At 41.3% G+C, this 25,606-nt stretch overlaps 1 protein-coding gene across 1 annotated transcript in view; it reads left to right on the top strand.

Moving 5' to 3' along the window:
- Positions 1-6: 6 nt before the first annotated feature.
- Positions 7-25,606, top strand: part of CHN1 (chimerin 1) — a 107,902-nt gene continuing 82,302 nt past the window's right edge. Inside the window, exons 1-2 of the mRNA XM_014954393.1 lie at positions 7-50; positions 22,204-22,242. Coding sequence (XP_014809879.1) covers positions 32-50; positions 22,204-22,242 — 58 coding nt within the window. The 5' untranslated portion in view covers positions 7-31. The remainder of the gene's footprint in view (positions 51-22,203; positions 22,243-25,606) is intronic.

Here is a 25,606-nt window from a genome sequence, read left to right as displayed (position 1 = left end):
CCCCCGGGCCCGCCCCGCTGCCGCCGCCGCGATGGCTCTGACCTTGTTCGGTGAGTAACCGCCCGCCTCAGCCCGGCGGGCGCGGGGGCTGCCGGCCCCCATTGTCTGCCGCACGGCAGCGCCTGGGCGTGGGCGCCGGGCCCGGAGGGGCTGCCCGCGGGGCCGGGGCCCGGTGTGGGGAGAATGAGGAGCCCCCCGGTGCCGTCCGCGAAGTGGGGGTCGCGCTGTGGGGAGCGATCGGCGAATAAAAGTTACGGTGCCTCGGCAAGACGCCCCCCGCCCGCCACCACGGGGGCCTGAGGAGCGGCGCGGCCAAGCCGCGGGCTGGCTGGGGAGGGACCCCCGCTCTGCCGGGGGAGAGGGGGCTTTGGTCGCCCGCAGCGGTGGGATGCGCTCCTCTCATTGTGTGCGGCGGGGCCGACCCCTGAAGGGGGGGTATCGGGAGGCGGCGAGCGTCGGTTTCACAGCCGGGGACAGCCTAGTGGGAACCAGCGTGCGGAAACTCTTAGTTTTGACTGTCGAACATGTGGGTTCCCTTAAGTGTGGTTATTAAGCTTGCTTATACTTTAATATGCTTAATTTTACAGCGGGGATAAAAAATAATAATAATAATTTTTAAAAAGCGTTGGAAACTGCTTCAAGCATCATTAGGTAAATGCAACAAGGCAAAGGAAAACAGAAATTGGCGTGACTAACAGCAGTGCGGAATTAACAGGACAATCAGGATACTCTTCCTCCTAAGAAGCTTGTGCACCCGGAGTGATTTCTAGTTTATAAGTTTAAGTGATGATGTGAAGACTGTTTGTTGTGTTTAGACTGTGTATTTCACTTCCTGTGTAAACAAACAATTTGCTTTCATTCATCCTTGTGGTTCCTGGGCTGGTACAATTTCCTAAAAGACCGAAAACTGTCCTATCGGTCTTCATAAAATTTGACACTTGTTATATTATTGTGGCATATTAAGCCCTGTCTTAAAACAAGTTTAGCACATGTTGCAAAACAGTTCTCTGCAGATAAAATCTATGTGGTATTGGATTTAGCTACAGCGCTGTCACTTAAATTTATATTTCCTGCCTGAGTTTTTCAGGATGCAAAAGGCTGTAAATCACAGTTCAAGTGGAGCAAACAGTCTCTGTTGTTATAGGCCTGATCTTGCTACTCAGTTCATGTGAGCCCCTGGATTTCTGGAGGAGTCAGGGCAGGTACAGGGGCCCCGTCTGCTGCCAGTTGCAGGGTGGGTGTTAAGCTCTTGAATTCAGAAGCACAAGTGAATTTAGAGAGCGCTGGATGGTAGATTGGCTTTGTAAAATAGCCACTTGTATCATTGTAACTTCAGCTTGTTGAAAAAAAGGTGTAGGTTGTTACACAGACACTCAAGGTTAATACTGTAGTTATCCTACAACTAGGGAAATTTTTAGGCTCTTGGAAACACGCACTTTTCCCATGGTGGGTAGTTAATGTGTTGTTACAATCTTTGGCTGCAAACATTAAGAATATTTTAATTTCAGTTTTTAAATAAAGTGGTATTCCTGAGTTTACAAGATTTTTTAATTTGCATGTATTCTACCAACTTAATGTCGTTTTTCTATTAATATAAATTTGCATTACAAAGTAAATTGAATTAGGTGTTTTTGTGTGCTGTCACGTCTGTTGTTAGAGTAAATGACATTGATACATGTAGAAGATAATGAGCAAAGAGAAGATAGAGGGGGCTACCTTGCTGTGTGTTGGTTTTAAATAATATCTTGCCAAGGGTAAAGCCGCAAGATTTCACCCTTTTAAGAAACCACGAAGTGATGATAAAGCAATGCAACAAATAAGGCTAATGTGTGTCAACAAATGAATGTGGTGCCTTTCATGGATGTAAATATTTACATCTTAAACTATGACTGTGAGAGCGTGAGTGGGAGATGGGGAAATGCAGATAAATGTGCAATGTGTTTGCAGATGAGGTTGTTACTAACTTACGGTTGAGTTAGCACACCTTAGCGTGTTGCTGTGTGTCCTCTGAGGTAGCTTGTCACACTTTGTCTCTTAGCATATAACAAAGACCACAACATGTTTGCTTTGAACTTCAAGAATAGCATTCAGCCATTATCTTGTTTTTTGGCTGCCTGTGGATAGTCACGTTTTCAGTTATTGTCCTAGCTATTGACCCATAGTAACTCACTGAAAATATAACTCACAAAAGAGTATTTTTAAATTTATTTCAGTGTAAGCCCCTACCAAAGCAACATCAGCAAATCTGGGGGGAAAGGCACAATAAATGTGCTTGAATTAACGTATCTGTTTTGAGGGATTAAGCAGCTATAATTGTACTATTTTAAATTCACACCTATTTTATACTAGTAAAACTGTCCTAAGCAAACAGGCACTTTAGGGAGCTGCTTGCTTTTGTTCTGCTCATTCACATAAATTCTAGGCTCAATATTGCATTATTTTTTTTTTCTAACCCATAATGGTATATCACACTGAACCAAATTTCACACATTCCAGGGCTGTTTCTAATAGGATGTGCTACGAAGTGTGCAAGACTTGAGATAAATTGCCACGTTGGCTTGGGGAGGAAAATCCACCAAGTTTGCCGAGTTCCTTCAATTAAGGTGTGTGTATGCGTGAGAGCACAGCAAGAAAGAGGAGAGGAATGGGAAATGCCATAACGTGCTTTCTCCTTGCTCTTGATACTGTTTTATGGCTATGGTGCATATAGTCCAAAGTGCATATATGGCTATAGTGCATAGTCCAAAGACTATGAGACAGAGGAGAGGAGCTCAATAGGAAGCAATAGGAGATGAGGGAGCATGGAAGTTGTTGACTGATAGCTCTGTTACCTGTCAATCACGTCAGCTACTCCAGCCAGAAGTGTCATCCCAACAGGATTCATATTTAGACAAAATTACGGTGTCAGAAGTGGCCTGTTGTGACCGTAGGTGGTCACCCGTATGTGACATGGCGTTTTGCGATACCAGTAGAAATAGGGTTTCAACAGTATATTGAGTTTGTTTTCTAGTGGCCAAGCACTTAGAGTCCAGGTTTGATCTACCAGAGGAAAGCATCAGCAGAAGAGTGGAAGATGATCAATAGATTTGAAAAGTGAAAGAAACCCGCTGCCTGATCCTGTTGTTTGTTGCAAATAATATATGTGATGAATTTGATATCCATGTTAATGAACTGCCTAGCAAGAGTTGGCAGGGATTTTAAAAATGTTTTTGTCCTCAGGACAAATTTTCACACCTGGAGTGTACAAAGGTCTGGAACTTGAGTAGATGTCCAGTGCTGTTTTTCACCCTACAGCAGATTCACGTTCTGATAAAAAAACAGTTGTGGTGATTGCAGGTGTAGCTGCTTTTCTCTTCTCTAACCATTTCTTTCTGCCTGCTGCAGCAGCTGGAACGGCACATAAGCCAATGTCCTTCTCTGCTGTTTCAGCACAAAGCCCAGTGGCTTCATGCCCAGCCTTCGTGGAGCAGGGCTGAAGCCACATGCCTGGATTAATGGGGAAGCAGCTAAGGATCCCCACCGGTTCCACTCTGCTGAATCCCTGCGAGGGGCAGCAGTTTTGTAGGGACAGGAAGAGCAATCAGTGATGTTTCTATGGGTAGACTTCCTGGCTGTTAATACCCTAAGCTGTGAGATCTCGCAGTGACACGGCTGAGGTGTGTGCTGTCATTCCACTTGGATGACTCAAGTACGGGGAAGATAACAAACAACATAGAGGAAAAAGCAGGGGAAGTGTTAAGTTATCCCATTGCTACCACTGTTTACTCGTGTCTTTCAACGTCCCAGGAAGTGTTTAAAGGAAGCCAGCATTATACTTTGAAGGAAAGATAGTTTTATGTTATGTTTTAGTGCTTATGAGCTGTCCTTATGTTTTATGAATTCCCTTTCTGTTCATTTGTTTGCTCATCAAGTCTCTTGTGTGAACAAAAAAAGACATTTCAAAATGGCCAGGAGAGACCTTCATGGACATATTTGTCATTAGTTATTCATGCTCTTGCCTTCTTGCTCAGAGCCTGCGAATGGATGAAAGCTCACCCTCCTGAATATTGGTAGTTAAGAAATGAGAAGTGAAGCAATTCTCTTTTAATCTTTGAAGTGCTTGTACTCTGATGAGTGGCTACAGATGAATGGAATTAGAGACAGAGCTGTAGTCAGCATGACAGATATGGTTATTTAAGGAGATCATGAGCAAGGGCAGTTTTTAGATAAATTTATAGGGAAAAATACCGGATGAAAAGAAACGAGCAATACACTGCTACAGGCAGCAGGAGTATGAACAAAGAAACCAATTATACCTCCATTTCAGGTGTCCATATATTGTTGAAAGAGCACGCAAATATTAACTTGCCTACTTAACAGAATTCCTTTCTATAGCTGCGAGCTGTGGTGTCATACTGCACAGAAGTGATTTTTCTATGAACCTACTTACTACTACGGGAATGAAGCAAACCTTTTGAAATAAGTTCTTCCATACTTTAAATGCTGATTAATAAATTACTATTTTAAGTTCTGTGCATCTGTGATTACTGTTCTCCATGCAGGCTGTACTTACTGTCTCGTGGCTGCTTCAAGAGGTTGGCTATTGTTATATTGGTACAAGCAAGTATTTTCTAATGTGACATTCTTTAAGAGAGAGATGAAATAAATTCATTGTTCTCTAAATAAGTGTTTTGCTTGTTTAGGGAAGGCTTTTAAATTTTAGAGTGCTTGGTTAGCTTAGTCACAGGGACATAGAAAGTAAATGTTCCTCTTAAAAATGGCTCACAACCAGGTAATTCCTGTGGATTCTCTGCAGGATACTCAAAATTAATGTGCTTATTTCTTGTCTTATGTGCAGAGCCTTCTAAGAACAGGAGATAAACAGATCATCCACTAATTCAATTTGTTCTCCTCTATATTTTCATACATGGCCCTGAACTACGCTTAAAATTTGTGGCTAGCTGTGATTGTAGAAGTTCACTGGTGGAGCCCCTTAACTAAAGGGTCAGTTTGTGCCAAAAAAGTGATGTTCATTATGTTCCTTAACTGACGTAGGTAATGGAAGTTTGTACATGGAATTAGTGCATTTATAGTAGGGCTTTTGTCCTTGCAGGGAACATAAAGGTGAAGTGATATAGAAATGGCACCCATTTGCTTCTGGGCCAAAAAAATGCATAAAGAACTTCATTGCTCATCTTATGCTCTTGAAGTGGTTTTCAAAGTGAATACATACCCCACGTTGTCTATGCTAGATTTTTTTTTTCACTGGTAGAGCAGTGAAATCAAAGTGATCTTTTAAACTGGGTTACAGTAGATGCTCTTGAAGTGTTTAGCCCTTTCTTAAAATACTTGGGCTTCATTCAGTACTGACTGACATGGGCTAATTTTAAAGGAGATTTAAGCAATTCAATATCTAGTCACAATAGGAACTTCAAATAGTCTAATTAGACAAAACGGTTTAGGGACATTAGTACAATATTTGGCATTTTTATACAAGATTTAAAAATGAAGGTGATTTGTTAAAAATGGAAACCATGTTAGAAATTCAATCATCCGACTCCCATTCGGGGGGGGAAATATCCAAGTGCTGAAAATCATAGGATTATTTTCTCCTAGGTGCTGTGCTAACCTTACCTAATTTATAGAACTTAATGAAGCAAATAAGGAGAGCAACCTTGAAAAGGCTTTGCTGGTAATGCAATCTCAAGAAAAAATCGAAAGGAAAACCTGCATAGGAACTGGGAAAAGAAGATGGATCTATTAACTACTAAATTGGTATCAATTGATCAAAATATCAGAGAAGTGACACTAACGCTTATAAACGAGGATTAAGAAATGTCACTCATGGCTTCTCAGCGCTTGGAAGCGTGCTTCACACGGTGGCTGGTATAAAATTACATTTTCTATTAATTGTGAATATTGTATAAGAATCATAAGAAATAAGAGGCTTGAGGGTTGTTGTTGAAGCTGGAGAGGGCAGGTCCAGTCGTGTACACAAGTAATGCATTAAGATGAGGTTTTGGAATTTTCTCCAAAGAGATTCTCTTGTGATATCATCAGCTCAGGCACACTGTTGAACAACGACATCCCTTTCTTCCTTGGCATCAAGGCACCTGCTGGGAAGCAGAGACAGTCAGCATAACCCAGAACCTCATCCAACAGTGTTCAAGTGAAATACGCTCTGGATCCAAGGATTCAGCAACAGTTCCCAAGCTTTGCTGATGCACACTTCATGTCACTAAGGACTGATGTTTTAGGTGTAAATCTGGGTTTTCTTCTGTTTGTTTTAGACTCGGATGATCTTCTCTGCCTTGTTGGATTTGGGGACTTTATTATCTTACTAGCTCTCTCCAAGAGTTCTTAATTATTTTTTTCAGATGTACTAGAAAATTTCTGTGTGATAGAAAGCATGTCTCATTGTCAAGAAAAGAATGTGTTGACATGCAACGGCAGCATCATAGTTATGAATTAAACAGTACTTTAATCATTAAAGTCAAAGCATAAATTTAATATAAGCCTTTTGGAAGACTGTGTTATTTTTGCCAAACAGAAGCCCATTAATCCGGATCCTCCAAGGGTGCAGGCACAGGTAACTGCTCTGTGCAGCCCAAGAGACACCTGGGTTCTTAGACGGTTCTTTCTCCTTCTTTTGAACTTGAGGCTTGGCAGCTGCATCCCGGGCTATTCAGCTGCTCCACCTTGTGGGCAGAGATCGTACAGTTTTACAGAAACGTCTCTTCAGGTGAAACGGAACACAACAGACCCAAGACCTGGCCCAAGGGAATTTTCTAGTTACTAACTGAATATGAGATTCTTCCTGCTCCCTCGTAAAATCATAAACTGGCTTGGTTGTGATTTCAGTGGGGTGGACTGTGTCTGCCTTGTATGTCTTCATAAATGACAGCAGAAAATTGAAAACATTCTAGATCATGCTTTTTTGAGTCTCTTGAAACAAGGAAAAGTGTCATTTAAAGTCACTGAAATATTTAGTCTTTAAAGCATTTAACAATACTGCCATGGCGGTGGGGGGGTGGAACTAAATGATCTTTAAGGTCCCTTCCAACCCAAACCGTTCTATGATTCTGTGACTTTGTAATTGCATGGTGTCTGGGCATCCTCGGCTGGTGAGATACGAGATGATGCTGAGGAAGGGTTCCTGCAGTTCTCCATGCTGTTCCTGAGGGTTCAGCTGTATGGTGGAGAGGTGGGTCAATGTCCTGGTTCTAGCTAAGGGGAGGAGGGATGATCACACACAGCTGGGAAGCCGGGAGTATTTGCTGGGTGTGCAGCAGCCTCTGTGAATATGAAAGAGCCGACTGACATCTGACATTTCCAGCACTCAAAATATTTGTTCATCCTCTTAATAGTTACTGGAAAATGTGCTCGTAAAATCCTCTTTATTCCTGTGTGAGTCTGATTTCCATTATATACTTTGATGCTTTCGTCTCAAAATTTATTTTTGTGACTTTGTTAGCAGTTCTGCTATAAGCACTGTGGAGACACTGTCAGTGCTGGTTAGCTTTTGGCTAAAATTTTGTTTAATGCTAATAGGATCACATGCTAATATGATCTGATATTTCATATGACCAAATCTTAGTCCCCTGGGAGAATACATCAGGAAAACTGCATCCTCTGGTAGTGCAGTGCTCTCAAAGTTGCAAACTAGACTTCGCTGCTCACAGTGCTTTTTGTCTCGGTCATCTCTGTGAGGAAGCCCACAGTCAGTACATCATCTTCAGTACAGGTGGCAGGATCTGGCTCTGTTGAATGCATCACGTGGTTGGGGATGGGTGTTGCTGGTGCTGATGGGAGGTGGTGGTTCCCTCTTCCACTGCACTCCTCCTCCCCATCTCCATCTCCTTCTTTTGTTGCAAGAGCAGCTGCTTATAGGTAGACTCGCCATTTAAGAAGCTGAAATATCTGACCTTGATCAGAAACTGAATGTCCTGGGGCAGCTGGCTTGTGGGAAACTTCTACTCCAGAAGTAAAGGTGAAACACTGTTTCCTAAATACTGGAATTGTTTTGTTGCTCGCTGCATGGTGCTGTGCTACAGTGGCCAGCAGAGCCACAACTGCAACCACTTAAATTATACAGCAAGTACAGTACAGCATCATGTAGCAAAGTCTTCAAGTACCACTGCAACAGTGGAGACGGAAATATGGAATTATTCCTTGTGCAGAGTAAATGCAGGCATGTGAAAAACGGAGTAATAATACAGTTCTGAAAAACAAACCGAATGCTTTAGGGCAGTATCTAACCATTCCTTGCTCTTGCATTGGCAGGGTGCAAGTCAGTCTCCTCAGTGCTGAATTAGGATCTGATACTTGTACAATCCAGAGCAGACTATAAAAGTTGCTGATAATTGTTTGGTAGGGCTATGTTCCATACTTTTTCATCTGGGCTTTATGGTTTCCTTATGAATTGTGGACACAATGCTTTAGTGCAATCTTGGATCATTTTTCATTCAAGAAAAGAAAAAAAAGAAACCAACCAAAAAAACAACTCACAAAAAAAAACCCCAAACAGGATGTAGCTCTTCCTTACCTCTGCCTTACTGACTGAACATGCACACAGGGGTACAGCCTTCCAATAAAGGAAGCATGGTTTTGACACAACAATTAATTTTACTGATTTCCTTTTCAGATTTTTCAAAGTGTATATTTATAAACTGGACTTGAAAGTGTTGAAAAAGTCTTCACTGGTTTAGTAGAAGCAGAGAAGTATTCAAAATAAAATAGTGATTATTCTTCCTGGTGAGAAAACATTCGGAAACTTTTGTTACATATTATTTCAGTGCCAAAATTTTACATGGTAAAGGAATTATGTCAGGTACTTTTTATTGAGAAATAACATTTGTAGTATAACAAGATAAATATTTGCAAGTATGTAAAGGAAAATTACCAACCAAAAAAAAGCCCCAAAAACAACAAAACAAGAGAAGGAGAGGAAACTTACCACTGTGTTTCCAGCAGTGAGCTCATGTACGTCTAGCTGTGTTGTTGCTTTATTGTGGTTCTCGGGGAGCTCCTGGCTGCACTGCGTGTCTGCTTGTTTCCACGTAGTGTCAAAGCAAGCTGTGGTCACAGCCCCCTCTCCCAGCACCCTTGCCTGCCCCTCCTCGGTGGCAGAGCAGCAAGCTCATCAGTAACTTGATGGAACATCTCTACTCCTCAGCTTTTATTGAAACTGTACTGTGTAAGAATATACTTTCCACCCGGATGCACCTCTGACTGCATCAGACCAAAGCAAGATGATTGTTTTGTCCTAACATGCTCTTCTGCAGGTCCAGAATTTGCAGGAGGTGAAATGTAGCCTGTTTCACAGCCACCCCGAAGCATGGTGAGCCCCAGGGCAGGACAGAGTGTGATGCACTCCTGGGATGGTTACCTCCCTCCAAGCAGCCTCTGAGATGAAGGAGTTGCAGACTAAGGAAGAGCTCACAGAGGCTCACTCAGCTGCTAAGCTTGTTGGCATTTTTTACCACTTAGTAGAAAGGTTTGTAAGAAGCTGGAAGAGCTTTTTTCTGCTTCTTAAATGCTTTGTTGATGGGGTAGCCCTGCTGTTAGTCATGACTTAACAAGTGTAAAAACTGCCTGTTTTGGAGGGCATCTCACTTCTCCCATTGCTGTGTAAGAACAGCCGTGGAAGACCCAGGCAGGACTTGCCATGTCTCAGAACTGTATTAGCATCTGCCCTTATTTCTGTAGGAAAATCCTGTGCATCACAATCTCTGACAATTCCTTGTGGCACTCTGCCTCCCAGCAGCCACTTCAAGCCACGTAGGTAGACCAGGACCATTTTCAAATTATAAACTGGATTTTTGATCTGTCACATCCTGCAGCTCTCCCTGTGTTTGAATGTGTTTTTTCCATGCCAGTTGCCATGATAGGGTTCTTTTTTTTAAAGTCAAAGTTCAGCTAAAGACACCAAAAAAGCTGTTACCCAGAGAGGCAATGCTGGCTGGGAGACTAGTGGGTTGGCAAGACTTGAGAATAGAGATACTAGCTCTGATCTGTCAGATGACTTCATTTACGTGAGTCTCTGCTGCTCTTGCCAGCAGCTGTTCCTATTTTCTGTTTAAACGTGATGTTCTGTAGGACAAAGTCTGCTTTTCCCTTGTGGACATTCCCACAGGGTCTCAGTTCCAGTAAGAGTGCATCAGTATCCCAGAAATGCAGCTAATAATTGTTGAAGATCTGCTGTTAGAAACTTTATCATGGCACCGTGTTTATTTTTTGTGGACCAATTTGTCTTTCTTCTAATTGGTGGAAAAAAGGACAAAGAACTTCAGAACAGAGGCAAGAAAACCATCTGAATTAATTTTCTGAAAGGGGGGCAGGAAAGTATAGAGTTACCCAGAAAAGGACTTGGAGGTTATCTCCAAGCATCAATCATATCAAGCTTTCCAGCCAGCTCTCCTGTTCCTGCTGGGCATTGGCAAACCTTTATGTTTAGCTCTCTTTCCAGCAGCCTGTTCCCAGCTCCCCCACCTGCAGAGCTCTGCTTTCATCCTCCCAAAATAGAGGGAACTGAGGACAAATGGTGGACCCATTCAGAAAACCTCTCAGTGTTTGCAGAGCCACTAAATGACCTTCAAGATGATTGTTTGGCTGTTGCTCCAGCCCCACGATGGGCTGGGTGGCGCAGGAGTGGACCTGGAGCACAGCTTCTCCATGGACTGGACTTCAGACACACACTCTCATTTCACTGGTTCCTGCAGATGAACTGGCAGAGAAGGAAAAGAGTTATGAAAAAGATGGTTATAATGCTATAAACAGGGAGAGACTGCTGGGTAAATATCTTTCCCCATAGTTCTTTGACTGCAGTTACAATAGTGAGCCACGGAATTGCCAAAAAGGAATGTGAAATTTTTAGCTTTTCTTCCTGGAGCTTCCTACTTTGTGGTATTGGAGGCCTCTTGGTTGTTTTATATGAGAAAAGGAAGAGGTAAGGAATGACGCAGCTTTCAGATTGGGGAAAAGCTTATAGCAACTGGAGAATGACTTTTGGAGTAAAAACTTAATTCCAATTCAAGAAAAGACATTCCACCACCACATTGTGTCCATTTCCCTTTCTCTGACCCTGCCAATAATGTTTTTTAGGAGTTTCCTTCGTGAAACTATAAAAAACGATCATGATTCCAGACAGGGGTACTTTACTTGGTAGGCTGTCCTCCTCCTTCCAACCACGAGTGTTGATGTATTGCATCTGTTCTGGAAATAAGGATGTAAATACAAGCCATATTTTTGCATGAGCAATGGCGTGTGTTATTGATGACTGTTTTAGAAAATGAAAAATCTGTTTGTAATAAGAATCATAATAGGTTTGTTATAACTCTGATGGTCTAAGAATTTAAATGGGTCAAGTTTGGGGAAGGAGAAGCAGCAGCATCTATTAGACCATCTGACACATTCAGAGAGATATGTGCTTTGGAACACGTGAGTCTGTCTTGAGGCCAGTTACAACAGCAGTCAGAAATCAGATCTGCTCTTAATTTTCTCCAGGTGACTCTGATTTTTGCCTGGGCTACTAATGGGTGGTTTTGTTTTGTTTTGGTTTTCCCCCAGGAGGCTCATGAACGCACAGCAGCTATCTTGGTCTAAAATGCAAGGGAGGACAAGTTCTCAGCAGATATTTTTACCAGTGGGTAGGGGAACAGGATCAGTGTTGTGGTCTTTTGTTGTGGTTCAGTTTTTGGTAAAACCCCAACGCTCTATTTAAAAGTGCATTTTAGAGCAGGAAAGTGAATGTATGTTCATTATCTCAGTGCTGTGTGTGGAAAAAAAAAATAATTCAAAGCAGCTAAGCGAATGGTGATAAAACATGCCTCCCCCTTCAGCAAATTAGGGCATTATGCAATGGATGGAGGGGTTGTATTTCAAAAGTGCCTAAAAGCTCATCCTTTATTTAGGGTTTCTTCTGGTCAACCTTGAGCAGACAGACTTCTTATTCAGGGAAGGGGATTAATTTACAGCCAGAAGACACTTTTATACCATATCGTATTGTTCTTTTTCATTATGAGGGTGACAGCTCAGAATATTTGTCATCAAGCTCCAATCAATATTGCCTGTTAGAGAAACCAAAACAAAACCATGTTTTTGTGAATGCCTTGAGGTTGTGGCTGTAATGGTTGTCACTGGCTTGAAGTTACAGTAAAACTGATGTGCCCTTGTTGATATTATTAATGTTTGGAAGAAGTAAAACAAATGATGGGAAATGAGCTCATTCTCTGTTCAGGCAGACTCTTAAAATAGGACACGAAGAAGGATTTGTGGAAACAAAAAATATGAAAGGAAATGTCAAAGGGTAAGTGTTTTCTCCTACATTATCCTTTGCTATGGTTGGAATGAGAGCAATGTAAGGGCAATAGCCTCAACAGGTATTTCTCCAGGCTTCCATGCAAACTTCACTGACCAGAACAGTGTCTCCAGTGAAAACCACCCTGGATTTAAACCAGGGAAGTTTGGTTACAGCATTCAAGCTTGTGTTACCTGATGTTACTCTGAATTGCTTCAAGGCTTTACTGTACTGATATAGAAGATACTTGGACAAATCATCTGTCAAATCTGAAAGATGCAATTCATCCAATAAAGGCATATTTCTGTCAATTTTGAACTTGCAAAATCAGTTTGCAAAAAGACCATTCAAATAACCCTTAGGGAGGATGGGAAAATGCCTAACTCATTGATCCAGTGCTGGGGGCTGCAGCCAGCTGCAGTTGGTTTTACCACAATGAGTTTAGAAAAAAAAAAATTGACAAGCTGTTTTTCTTTGAAATAGACAAATTAAAGAGGAGTATTTCATTTTGATAACATTTTCGGTTGGAAGGTGTTTGCTGTGTAAACCAGACATTTCCTGGAGGAAATACCTGTGAGGATACCTGTGAGTTTGTAGAGCTCCTATAGCTAGAAAAGTTGGAGGGTTACAGACAGCTGGGGGCCCGACTGTGGCTGTGCTTACAGGTAACCTGCAGAGCCAGGCAGTGGTTCCTCTCGTGACTGTCTTTTCTTGGGAAGTGAAGACAGTGTTCCCAGAAATGCTGAAAGTTGGCTGCAGCCTGTTTGGATGCTGGGATGATACCTTACTGGAACAGAAAGCAACATTAAATTCCGTCTTTGTTAAATGCCCACAAGGTGGCACTTGCCATCTTTTTACCTCTCTGAAGTCTAAATTTTTATACTTGCAGCAACACTAAGAAATAATTTTAGAGGTTTCAAAACTTTATAAACAGTAAGCTAACTGTGCTTTCATGAGTATTTCCCACCCTTCCATTAAACTTTAAGTCAAAAGAAAGAGGGCAATAACTGCTTTGCTTGTTATCATGGCACATGTGAAAATTCCAGCTTAAAATTAAAAAATAATTTCAATTTTTTTTGTCATGAAGGATTCTTAAAATTTTTCTGTCATCACTCAAGTAGTGAGATGCCACTATTTACCTGGCAAAGATGAGAAAAAATGAGTACTTGCTTCCCTTGCTTTGGTTAAATGAAAATCTAGAGACAGATCATTTGCAACCTGGCCTAATCACTTAGAAGATGAGTTCATTTAACAGCAGCAGTGCCTGTGATAGGCAAAATATTACCCATTAAAATTTTCCCATCATTCATAACGAGGCAGTAATAGTAGAACTATTACTACTAATAATAAAAGGCATTGAACTGTAGCTGTTTTCGGTGGGTCTCTCATTCAACCCCATTAGAAGCATTCCCACAAAATTTATTGTTGCCAGATCAGATGTTTGTGGAACCCAGGATGGTAGTGTGATCTATTTTTTCTCTCCCCCTCAAGACTGATGCAGTTATTCAGGCCATGCCCTTCTTTAAGTCCCTTTGCTTTTGCTGACAGTGCTTCCTTGTCTCCCTCTCGGTCACATCAGAGAAATGGCAGCAGCCCTAGGAGTTTTCTGGGGCATTGTTCGCACTTGCTTTTTCTTAATTATTTTTACTCCATTAATAATTGGAAACCTAATTGTACTTGTTTGGAGTAGTATAAGCAAAACCATGTGAGGGTGAAAGAGCAGAGAAAAGTAAGTTTTGTCCCCTTAAAAAATTCCTGGGGCACAGCATGTGTGATGTAGTGCCATCCTGCAGCCAAAGGGATGCTTTCATTACTGGTGCCTGTTTTCACTGGTTTGTATCTTCCCCTTAGACTGTATTGTTCCCCTCCCAAGCGGGAATGCCTTTGGAAAATGTGAAGAAAATATATTCAACTGTTTTTGTTTTCTTGCGTAAGTCAAATACAGCTTAATTTTAAAAATATAAAGCTGCCTAGGTGCATGGGGTTTTATGGGCATTAAGGAATGTAGCTACCTTGTGCCAAAGGTCAAGGCAACAAGGTAAAACTTTGGGTAAGGAGAGTTGTCACTGGCGACTGTGCCCTCTGCCCACAGGCTTGGGCATGTCCCTGTAGATGGATGGCTTTAGCGGTGGAGTGACTTTCTTGTGCCAGCTTCTCCAGAGCTGGCCTGGAAACAGTTGGATGCAGTTGAGCTGCCTATTTATTGAACACAGATATAGAATATATGTTCCTTTTCTGGGTTCAGTGAAGGTGGCCTGTCCACCTGGTCATAGCCAGTAGTTGGTATCACCCAGTGATGCATCATATTATTGGAATCACTAGAGATCCCAATTCATCCCACCTTTTACCCCCACAACATCAATTTATTAAAAATCCAAATAATTACCCATATGCAGTTCTTAGTAGAAGTACATAGAATTACTGCTTTTAGATATTTCATCCACTCCAACAGTCTTCATCCTGGTTCCTGTATGGTAGTTATCCCAGATCTTCTCTATAAGCTCTCATTGGCAGGAGGATCTTTCCAGTCACTAGGACATTGGCAGTGATTGAGTTTAACACCAAACAGCTGCCCCACTCCAGCTTCCCACTGGAGTGGGTTGTGCTGGTGGCTCAGAGCTGGGAATCCTCTGCTGGAGGGTTAGCTGTCAACAGGCAGCCAGAACACGTGCTGAGCTCTTACATCTGCCTGCATGTTAAAGTGGATGCCTGTTTGGTGTCTCTTCTCTACCTGGAGAAGATGGTGCTTAATTTGGAAGCTTTTGCACTGAAGGGCCTTCAGCATGTAACGGCGTCTGCCTGCCTCAGGAAGAGCCTTGATATGTCTAAAAGTTTTTTAAGTTGTTTTTTTTTTTCTTCAAGTCAGAGGAAATTGTGTGCCAAGAATAACATTAAAGTAGCATCAAAGACTCAATAACAGTCTAGAAGTATCAGTCATCATTGCTGAGTGTCATACAGTATATTCGGGAATTGGGAGAAAACGTGGTGCTCACTGCCTGTTCTCAGCTCTGCAGGGATCTTCCCATAAACAAAGGAAATTCTGTGATGCCCTTGCAATGAAACCCCACATGTTTTCCCCATGAGCCTAGGCCATGTGTGGGATCAGGTTCTTCTCATTAATGTCCTTGTTTTTAGGGACTAATAGAGCAACATTACTTTTGGATTAACATTATTTATTCAGTCACTTTTAAACCCCGATGTTTTTTGTAACCCAATAATATAATCGTTTTTATTTAAGAGAAAGGGAATATACCAGCAAGTTGCCTGTGATTTATATAAAAGCGTGGTGTAAACCCATGCAAGGTATTTGAGTCAGAAATAATTTGTTACCCCTGTGCTACAGAAAGACAAAGACAGGACAAGATTGAGCCAGAGGATCACTTCCCTTTTTATATTCATGTGGAGGACCGAAATGCTGAAAAAGTGTTTGTTCCTAAGAAAACATTTCATGCAAGGCAAGAAAGGTTGATCACAGCTTTCTCTCTTGTTTACCAGCACTGGCTGAAGTGAACTTCTCAGCAGCCTCTGGCAGCAGCATCCGTGGTACCCTGCTTGCCAGGGCAAGGGTGGGTTGGTTTCTGCAGGACCTTCCATGAGAGGCAGGTAGCCACGTATGGTGCTTCTGGCTCTTTGCGCCAAGACTCTGCCTCTGCCCACCACCCCATTACAGATTGTCATTTAACTTACCAGCTGCTGATAGAAGCAGCATAGCAGCTTCTATGGAGGCTTTGTGGAAAAAAAATGTGGATCCCAAGGTTTCATCTAGGAATGAGGAAGGACCTTTGCTGTGTGCCCTTCCATCTTCTGGTACACGTGCGATAGGGTATTTTGGCTGTTCTCTGCACCCTCTGCCCTGATGCCCCCTCTCTGGGAACCACCTGCCATCACCTTCCCCTCCTCCAGCCTCCAGCAGCACGGGGACTTGAGCAGAATGCTTCCAGCACTGCTGGGTGCTGCTACAGTCAGCCATCAGCTTCTTCCATTTGCCCTGAAACCATCGTATTGTAGCCCATCTGTTTTACTGCCGCTGCCTAGGGCAGTGGCTGTATTCATCCTTTAATTACCTTAATGCTGTTTGAGTTTTATTTTGATTGGAGTGCATAAAAGCCCTAACTGCTAGGTCTGCTTGGCTGCTGCTTAAAATGTTTCATGATGGGTTGAACTTAGTTTCTGAAATGCTGTTGGCACTTACACTCTGAAATACAGCGCTGAAATTTTCTGTTCAAATGCGCTGTTTTTGTGGCTTGAGAATCTCACCAGCAAATAAATTACAGCTTTATTTCTGTAAGTTAAGTGATTTTTATGTGCATCCTTCGGGCATAGAGAAGGTGCTAATAAGGAAGATTTTTGAGACTGAAGAGGAATTTTCTAGAAGTTGTTTTTTGGGCACATAAAGGAGTCTGTTGTATGGGTCAGCAAGCGGCCACGTCCGCTCATCCTGCATCTCTCCAGGAGTTAAATTTTGATACATGCTGCTGCCAAACAAAGCAAGATTAGTATCTTAAAACACATGTTAACACTTACTGGTTAGTGCCTAGGCCATAGCTTACAGAAGAATGTTTTATACTTTCTTGTATCTTTTCATCTTTATGACTTAGACCATTCTTTGGTCCTGGATCAGTTCAGAAAACATGAAATTAAATTTCTTCTAATCATGTCTACATTTGTTCTGCATGGCTAAGAACTGGCCTTTTGCATAAGGTTCACCACCTGAGGTCTCACCTGTGTTCAATAGGGATGTGGCCAAATAAAACCAAAGTTTGGAGCAAGAGCTGCTGTGTCAGCAGATAGTTGATTATTTCCTCCCAGACAGTGTTAAACTAATCTCCAGCATGATGTGACAGAGCACCGTGCTGCAAGGAGGGACATACTGTAAAAGAAAAACAAAACTGAATTCTCTACAGGAAACCTCACAATAAGTCCTAAATTGCTTTATGGGGTTACCATGCATCGTTAAGCTGCTGCTGTTCTACCCTAGAGCTGGCTGATCTTCAGTTGGGAGAGAGAAAGAACCATTTCAAGCAGAGGTAAACATTTTTATTCTTTCTATAAAAGGAATACACAGAGACAAGCAGTCTAAACAGTTTGAGGCAATAGTAACAGTTTTCATATCTGCAGTTAAAATGTACACTCTGAAAGTACTACAGTTGTCCAGATTTATGTAAGGGATAAAATGGAGATGGGTAAGAAAGAAGGAAAATAATGAAAGGAAATGATACGTTGTAATGTCACAATTAGTCATATTTGTGTTTATGGAAAAATCTGAGATGCTCTCATAGTGTTTGTGTCTGTATGTGAACTTCTCCTAAATGGCTGTATGATTTTCTATTGGCAGAAGCACTTTTCTGTGCAAGCTTGTATTTCTGACAATTACTCTGTGCTTTTCACTTCTTAATTGCAGATGGTTCACACCCAAGATGCATAGTTTCCTTTTTCTTTAGTTTGTGTGCTTAAAGGAGGGCACGCTGGGCCCAGAAAGCAACGCTCCTGCCCCACTGTGACATTTCTGCCTGTAAAGGGGCTACTGCCGGCAGCTGCCATGATGTGACAGAGCACCGTGCTGCAAGGAGGGACATACTGTAAAAGAAAAACAAAACTGAATTCTCTACAGGAAACCTCACAATAAGTCCTAAATTGCTTTATGGGGTTACCATGCATCGTTAAGCTGCTGCTGTTCTACCCTAGAGCTGGCTGATCTTCAGTTGGGAGAGAGAAAGAACCATTTCAAGCAGAGGTAAACATTTTTATTCTTTCTATAAAAGGAATACACAGAGACAAGCAGTCTAAACAGTTTGAGGCAATAGTAACAGTTTTCATATCTGCAGTTAAAATGTACACTCTGAAAGTACTACAGTTGTCCAGATTTATGTAAGGGATAAAATGGAGATGGGTAAGAAAGAAGGAAAATAATGAAAGGAAATGATACGTTGTAATGTCACAATTAGTCATATTTGTGTTTATGGAAAAATCTGAGATGCTCTCATAGTGTTTGTGTCTGTATGTGAACTTCTCCTAAATGGCTGTATGATTTTCTATTGGCAGAAGCACTTTTCTGTGCAAGCTTGTATTTCTGACAATTACTCTGTGCTTTTCACTTCTTAATTGCAGATGGTTCACACCCAAGATGCATAGTTTCCTTTTTCTTTAGTTTGTGTGCTTAAAGGAGGGCACGCTGGGCCCAGAAAGCAACGCTCCTGCCCCACTGTGACATTTCTGCCTGTAAAGGGGCTACTGCCAGCAGCTGCCTATTGTGCAGTTCTGGGCTTTTCTGCCTCTGTTTTCTCTGCATTTAAGCAATTTCAAGGAAGCCTTGAACAGAGATGAGATGACTTGAGTATGAGATGCTGAGGAGATAGAGTGGGCTGGGTAGGTGAGTCCCAGCAGGACAGCATGGGGAGCTAACCAAAACATCACTCAGTGATGAGGAGACAGGTCTTGTGTGCAGATGAAGATTGCTAAGGCTGGGGGAAGGCCCAGTCCTGGAAAAGAGAGGAGGAGAGTGTGTTTGGGAGGAAAGAAGATGACCACAAGAAAGTGCTGAGAACTGTTGAAGAAATAGGAATTACTTATTTTCTTGACCGTTGGAGAGAGAGAGATGGGCTGGCAAAGCTCTGCCCTTAGAGAAATTGAGAGACAGATAACCTGTCACGTAGGGTCCATGTAGGTCTGTGCCTAACTAGAGGCACCAGCTCGTACAGGTCTATGGTAAGATGCTTGCTTTGAACATGAGTTTGATTTTCCTGTTGGCTCAAGAGTGAAAACTGATTCCACAGGGTAAAGAACTGTAAATGTATTTTCATGTGTCCTGGAGCTTTGTTTCCCCCCCGCCCTTTACCTTACGTATAACCTTGGGTCTCAGTGAGATTTCAAGCAATGTATCAATTTAAGTTAATCTTTTCTTTACACATACATACATGTTTATACTATGATTGCTCTATTTAGAAGCTTAAAGTACAGGTTTGGGCATTCAGCTGTTTCTTTTCTAATCTGTTTCAGGCTGGAAAATTATTAGATATCAGTATGGATTCAGGCAAAAGGCTCATCAGCGTCGTAGGATCAATTTATGCATTTGTGTTTTCCATAGTGCTTCAGACCTTTGGAGAAGAGCAGCTTTAAGCTGAATTGCATCTCACTTAAGGCAGAAAATACAGTTAAGATAAAACATGATGCACAGCTTGTAGAAAATGATTTTATTTCATCATGGAAACATTTAGTAAAGCTGAGATACTGTGCTGATGGGAGCTATAGAAAATCTAAGAACCGACAGCATAGAGTTTATTGCGTTAATTAGAATGTGGTGCAGTGTTAGTGAGAAAATATATTTTGGGTTCAGCATTTTCCGTGGGTTTTTTATCATGCCTTAAAGTGCTTTTTGGGTACTTTGGATGCCTAATTGGAGATGCTGTATGCAGGAGCCTGAACTATGTGAAAATCAAGCCTTTTTCCTAATAGCGCATTTCAAAATACTGATGATGTGTTAAATGGGACCACATCAATTAATCTTTAAAAACGGATAACTAACAGACTGGCCTGATGCTTATGCTCGTTCTGTTTTATCTTTGTGTGGTGGAGTGGTTTTAGCAATAGAAACATTCTTGCACAGAAACAAGCACTACAGTCAGTCTGCTTCACCGTTGTTACTGCGCTGTACTTGCTGCTACAGTATTTTACAGCAGATAACTTTTTTTTTTAAAATCACAATAGAAATGACCTTTTGTTTTTTCATTACCTCATGTGGGATGGCTGGAGGGTATTCTCACACTGTAAGGGCAGTAAAGCTCACCGGTAGATTTTCTAACAAAAACCTTGTGCACAGCTGCATAACATAAATCACTCCTTCCAGTTTCTGAATGTTAAATGTTTGTTGTATGAAAGTTACTGCTATTCTTGCCTGACTTAAACAAGGCTTGGGATTTTTTGTTTGGCACAAATATTGTTGCTTTTCAGTTTTATAATCATGCTGCCCTTAGTTGTAACAATTATACGGCTTGAGTGCAAGCAAGTATAGGTTAGACTGCCAAGATGTTTGTATTTTCGTAAGAGTCAGCTCATATTTTAGAAACGTAATGTGTGTTGTCCTTAAATTATTTATTTGTAAATTCAACTGGTGTGTATGTTGCCAAAATACAGACTATAACAAAAGAAATTTCATCTAGCGGGGTGAGAGTTGTCTTCTGGGACTAAACCCATTATTTTTACTTACAAGTTTTACCCTTTTTCCATGTGACATTGCAGTGCTAAGGATCACGTTACAATGCTTCTGGAATGAATCGGCTTGCACTGCCTTAATTAAAGATATCAAAGTAGGAATGAATAACCACAGCTGCATCTGTTGCTACTGATTTTCTTTCACTGCCATGGTATAGCACAGACTGCTCAAGGTCTCTGTGCAGATTCGAGGTGCTCTGGCCAATCCCCAGGACATGGTATTGCATCTGCAAGACCTTTCAAAAATCAAAACTCATCATATTCTGGGGGATGACAGTTTGACTAAGTGCTGCCTTAATAATAAAGTCATAGTGAATTGTATTTATAGAACCCACTTTTTATCATAAAACTCACAACCACCAAGGTAGTTCAAAGGACTGCACTCTCTTCGTGCATAGCACTAAAATACAGGGTAAAAAACTGAGCAAAATGATAGCTCAGGCAGGGCAGAGACTGTGCTGGGGGGGTCTGGGGGGGGGTCTGGGCAAGTCTGTGCCAATTAAACTGGAAAATATCTCATTCCACTAAGCTCTAATTTAGAGATATTTTGACATGACTCTAGGTGAGAGAGATGGATTAAATCAAGTATCTCAAGAATACAGATTGCTTATTCTAAGGGGAGGCCAAACAAAATCCTTTCCCAGCTTCAGGCTCAGTTTTGGAGGCTTTAAGGACTCTCAAGCGGAGATCTCACTCAGGCCAAAATTCAAGCAACAGGTTCCCAGATTGCTCGATCTTTACATAACCTCATAATAAAACCTAGAAATTAGAGTTTTGTTGGATGCAGCAGGTAGTCCCAGCGAGCAATTGCAAACAGAGCTCAGAAATGAGTGCTGCGGTGAGAAGAGGCTGCAACCAGCAAGGCTGGCTGCGTGGTTGTCTCACCTTGTGACCCTGTGGTGTAGGGAGTACTGAGTAGCTCCCACCAACTCCAAGGCAGATAAGCACAGCATCTTGCAGAAAGCCTCCGCACCGTGTAGCGTCAGAACTGAAGCTGGCCAGGGTGGTAAAACAGTGGATCAGAGACAAAGTTTGCAACAGAGCCCTGAGCTCAAAATGTTAGATCAGTTGTCAGCAAGTCATAAGGGCGGGAGAACTAAGAAAACACTGGGATTGATTTTATTTTATTTGAGAATTAAAACTTGAGATTAGAAATATGATAGCACTTTTAATACATACTGACTGCTTCCAAGTGCAGCTTGTTCTCAGTATGAAAAAAGCCCTCCTTTTTTCAAAATGTTTCATAGTACTTACTTAATTACTCTGATTTTATTTTAGTTGTCAATTTCTATCCAGAAGAGGAAAAAGCTAATGACAGGAATAAGTTGGATGAAAACCGATTTATCAATGTATAAATTGAGATTAACAAATAGTTCTGGTTTAATTTAAAAGGGAATTTATGGATATATGTAAAGCAAAATAATATACATTCCCCTTCCCCTCTCCCCCAGTATTTTGGCTTCTGATCTGCACATTTGCCGTTTTGCAAATGCGTTTCTATAGTTTTTGTTCTAGCTGGCTAAAGAAAATGCCTTTTCATATTTTCAGTTTAAATAAAGAGGGGGAACTTTTAGCAGGTTCTACACTCTGACAGTAAAAAATTATTTTAGAACCTAGGTGCAGTATTTATCTTAATAAATATGCACGTGCTTCTTCAGGGTTATTTCTATGTTAAAATGTTTCCAACACAACATTAAGATTTGTCATTTTTCTTTCAGATACTGATGAATACAGACCACCTGTTTGGAAATCTTACTGTAAGTATCTCAACAGATTATATTATTTTTTTCCAAGTCAGAGCTGAAAATGTTTCAGTTGGGTGTTTTAAAAGACTCATTTTTCTTTCATTAGAATGTGAGTTTAAGAAGCATCATGGGGTTCATTACTATTTAGAGATAGGTGCAGGTGTTTATCCTCAAGGACAAGTGAATGCAGATTATTTGGAGGAGTAGATTCTCTGCACCTTAGTAACATAAGTGGTCCCACTGCTGTGTGGGTCTGGCTTATATTGCTTTGGCTGCCTAGACCTGGGCTTACATAAACTCCATTTGTGCCTTAAAGTTGCTATCACTTGTAAACTTTTAGGGTTCCTGTGCTCTTGAACCTTGCATCACTAGGCTTGAGACTTGAGCTGGTCTCAAATAGTTTTCCTCCAGAATTTGCTGATGTAGTAAAATGAGAGCATTTGTTTAGCCTGGTGTGACAAATCACAGGCAGGTTTTTTGAAGCCCTGACTAGGAGGACCTGGTTTCCTACCAGTCTGGCTGCCTGGGCTCTGCAGCTCTTTGGGGTGCGTGCCCTGGCTCAGAGGAAGCTGGCCTTGCAGGCTGCCTTACTCAGGTGTGCCAGGCCATAGTCCAGGTGCATTGTCCTGACATCCCCCAAAATTAAACACCCGTTAAATTCCTTACATTTTTAAATACAAAAAATTTCACGTAAAAGAATGACTTGTTTGGCAGCGCTGGTGGAGACTGAAGAGAACACAAGACAAGTGGCAGCGTAGCAAAGCATCTTAGCTTCCCGCAGTGTCTCACCTCTAAATTCTGGTTCTCTGTAGATAGAAAAGTTAAGGTGTGAGACATTTTGAGACTTGAGGAAACACAGAAAGAAAGAAGAGTCTTCTGTTAAAAGCAGATTTTGAAAGCAGAATGTTTGTGTGTTTAACACACTTAGCAGTTTAGGGATGTCAAACAGACATTTGCATTTTCTTTCGTATATATTCCCCAGGCTTGGCATCTTCCGGCTGGCTAAAGGGATTTGCTCAAGCAACATTTCACATGAGGAAAATGTTGCTCTCTAAAGGCTGGGGAGATTTAGCACCTGAGAAAATGTAGTTATTTCAAAAAGGCTTCCATCCTGCAGTGAGAGATTCTTTACAATTGGAGATTTCGGTTTGGTCTTAGAGGCTTGGTGAAAACTGGGGTTAGAAAGAGAGCAAGTGTAAGAGAGCAGATTAAAGCATTTTTGTCAGCTAAAGTATATATAGTAGAATTAAATGAGCACTAGAAAAACAGCTTTTCTGTCACCTAGAGCAGTATTCTGTTAATGGCTCACAGAGGTCAGCTGTTTCTGTTCTGTCCCTGCCATTGCCAACCTGACACATTCAAAAATCACAGTTAGGTCTTAAAACTCATAAATCAACCTTCTTGTTTGAGTGACGATGAGTTACGTAGTCAAGATCTTCTATGCAATATGAGCATTAGATGACTTCTGTAAATGAGAACACGTCTCAAGAAATTTCAAAGAGTTTAGGCTGTAAGTAAATAGTCAGATATTGTGAAATCTGTAGTAAAAATTATGGCAAAACTGCAAATGCCTTAACAGTCTAGGAATGTCAGGGTCTCTTAAAATACAGTGATGTTAACTGAAGAAAATAGAAAGGCAACAAGTCTAAAAAAGGTCCGAACACTTTTAATTTGTCCATCTTGAATGTTTTCTTTAGATGGGTGACTTTGAACTATTTTTAAAAATTGCCAACATATGCAATTGCTGTCATGTAATTGAGATAGCTGGGACCTTGCTCTGCTTGTGAATCCGGTGGCAAAGCCTGTCTGTGCCTTTTGAATCATCATTTATTATACCCGTAGATTGTCATATGCCAAGTCAGCCACTTAATATTAAAGAATTTGTACACAGAATTATTTGAGCAAACTTTTTTCTTGCAGTGGAGGGCTACAGGATAAAACAGAGATTATTTGCTCCTTGGTATTAAACATCATTAGTCATGATTGCAGCACTTCTTGCTGAGATCTGTGTATTTTGCTCCCATTTGTAAGCATTAGCAGTGAATCACAGCTCTGTGCCTTCTGTGAACTCAGGAACACTGCCTCTTTCTTGGGTTTATTCCATGCCATAATCTACATCAGAAGGGTCCAACCTCTGCAATACCGAAGCTTCATTGGCAACGTGCCAGGAGCTGAAGGCTTGGGCATGTTCAAACGTGAACGTGTGTGCACCCACTCTCCTTCACCATCACCATGGCTCTAAGCCGTGGTGAGCCCTTCCCATGGTTCAGAACTAAGCCATGGGGTTTGGTCATGGGGTTTGGTTACCTTTCCACCTCATGGCAGATGAAGAGGAATGTCTGGTTTGACTTCCCTGACAATACTTACGGCAAGGAAACTGGTGTTGAGCAGTTTGAATTGCATACAACGATTACAGGAGGAGGAAAAGGCATCCTGTTTTGTAACTTTACTAGTCTCCTTGCTGTGCTTCTGCCTGGAAGAAGAGAAGAGGAATTTCCTTCCAGGAAATCTTTTCTGGCTGGCTTGAAGTAAGGAGGGAAACAGTTCTCAGTTTTTAGCCAGTTTCTGTGGAGCGTACTGATTGTGAGTCTCTGCTGCTCTTCTGTGAAATTCAGAGAAATCGGTATTTGCTCTGTGATTTATTTTTTTTTCCTTTAAACTTGACTACAGTCCACAGAATTAGATATAGACAAGGCCTAGTGCCATCAAATACAACTTTTACAATAAAATCAAGGGAATTTGTGTGCTGGGAAAATAAATGGTTGTGCAGTGCTTGAAATGAAAATTGCTGTTCTATATAGTCGTGTGCTGTTTTTCATCACTGGCAAAAATCATTTTTGTGATACCAATACGGAATGGTAGGAATTGATTTTAGTAACATCAGGAAAAACATTAGGTTTTGTGTTTGAACAAAGGGAGTGATTTTTTTCCAGTTTGTCTTATCATATCATTGGACACCTTGCCATTTTCTCCATTCTCCAGCTTAGCACATAAATATAACATTTGTCAGTGGAAAGGATCAAATGAGTCAAATCTCATTGGGTAGATCAATGTATGGTCTTATTACTTGAAGAAGGTGAGAGCACATGCTGTTAGACCTTGGTGTTATTACTAATGATTAAAAGATAATTTAATTTTAAAAGATTACAATTCCAAATGTCCATTTTATGATTTCTAGAGTACTATTCAGGTACTAACTTAGAGTCGACAGCCTCATTTCAAAGGCAATTTGTGAACCAAACTCTTTTTGGGATAGAAGTTGAAAGTCATTCTTTTGGCATTATGTCGGAAAGTCCACACATTAGTACCATTAAATTTACAACTGGCTTCTAAAATTTATTCTGGCTTGATGAGGCTTATTTAAAAAAAAAAAAAA

This window comes from Calidris pugnax, unplaced genomic scaffold (assembly GCF_001431845.1).
Source record: "Calidris pugnax isolate Ruff unplaced genomic scaffold, ASM143184v1 scaffold103, whole genome shotgun sequence".
In the NCBI taxonomy this organism is placed as follows: domain Eukaryota; kingdom Metazoa; phylum Chordata; class Aves; order Charadriiformes; family Scolopacidae; genus Calidris; species Calidris pugnax.
This window is presented reverse-complemented; position numbering and strand designations above follow the sequence as displayed.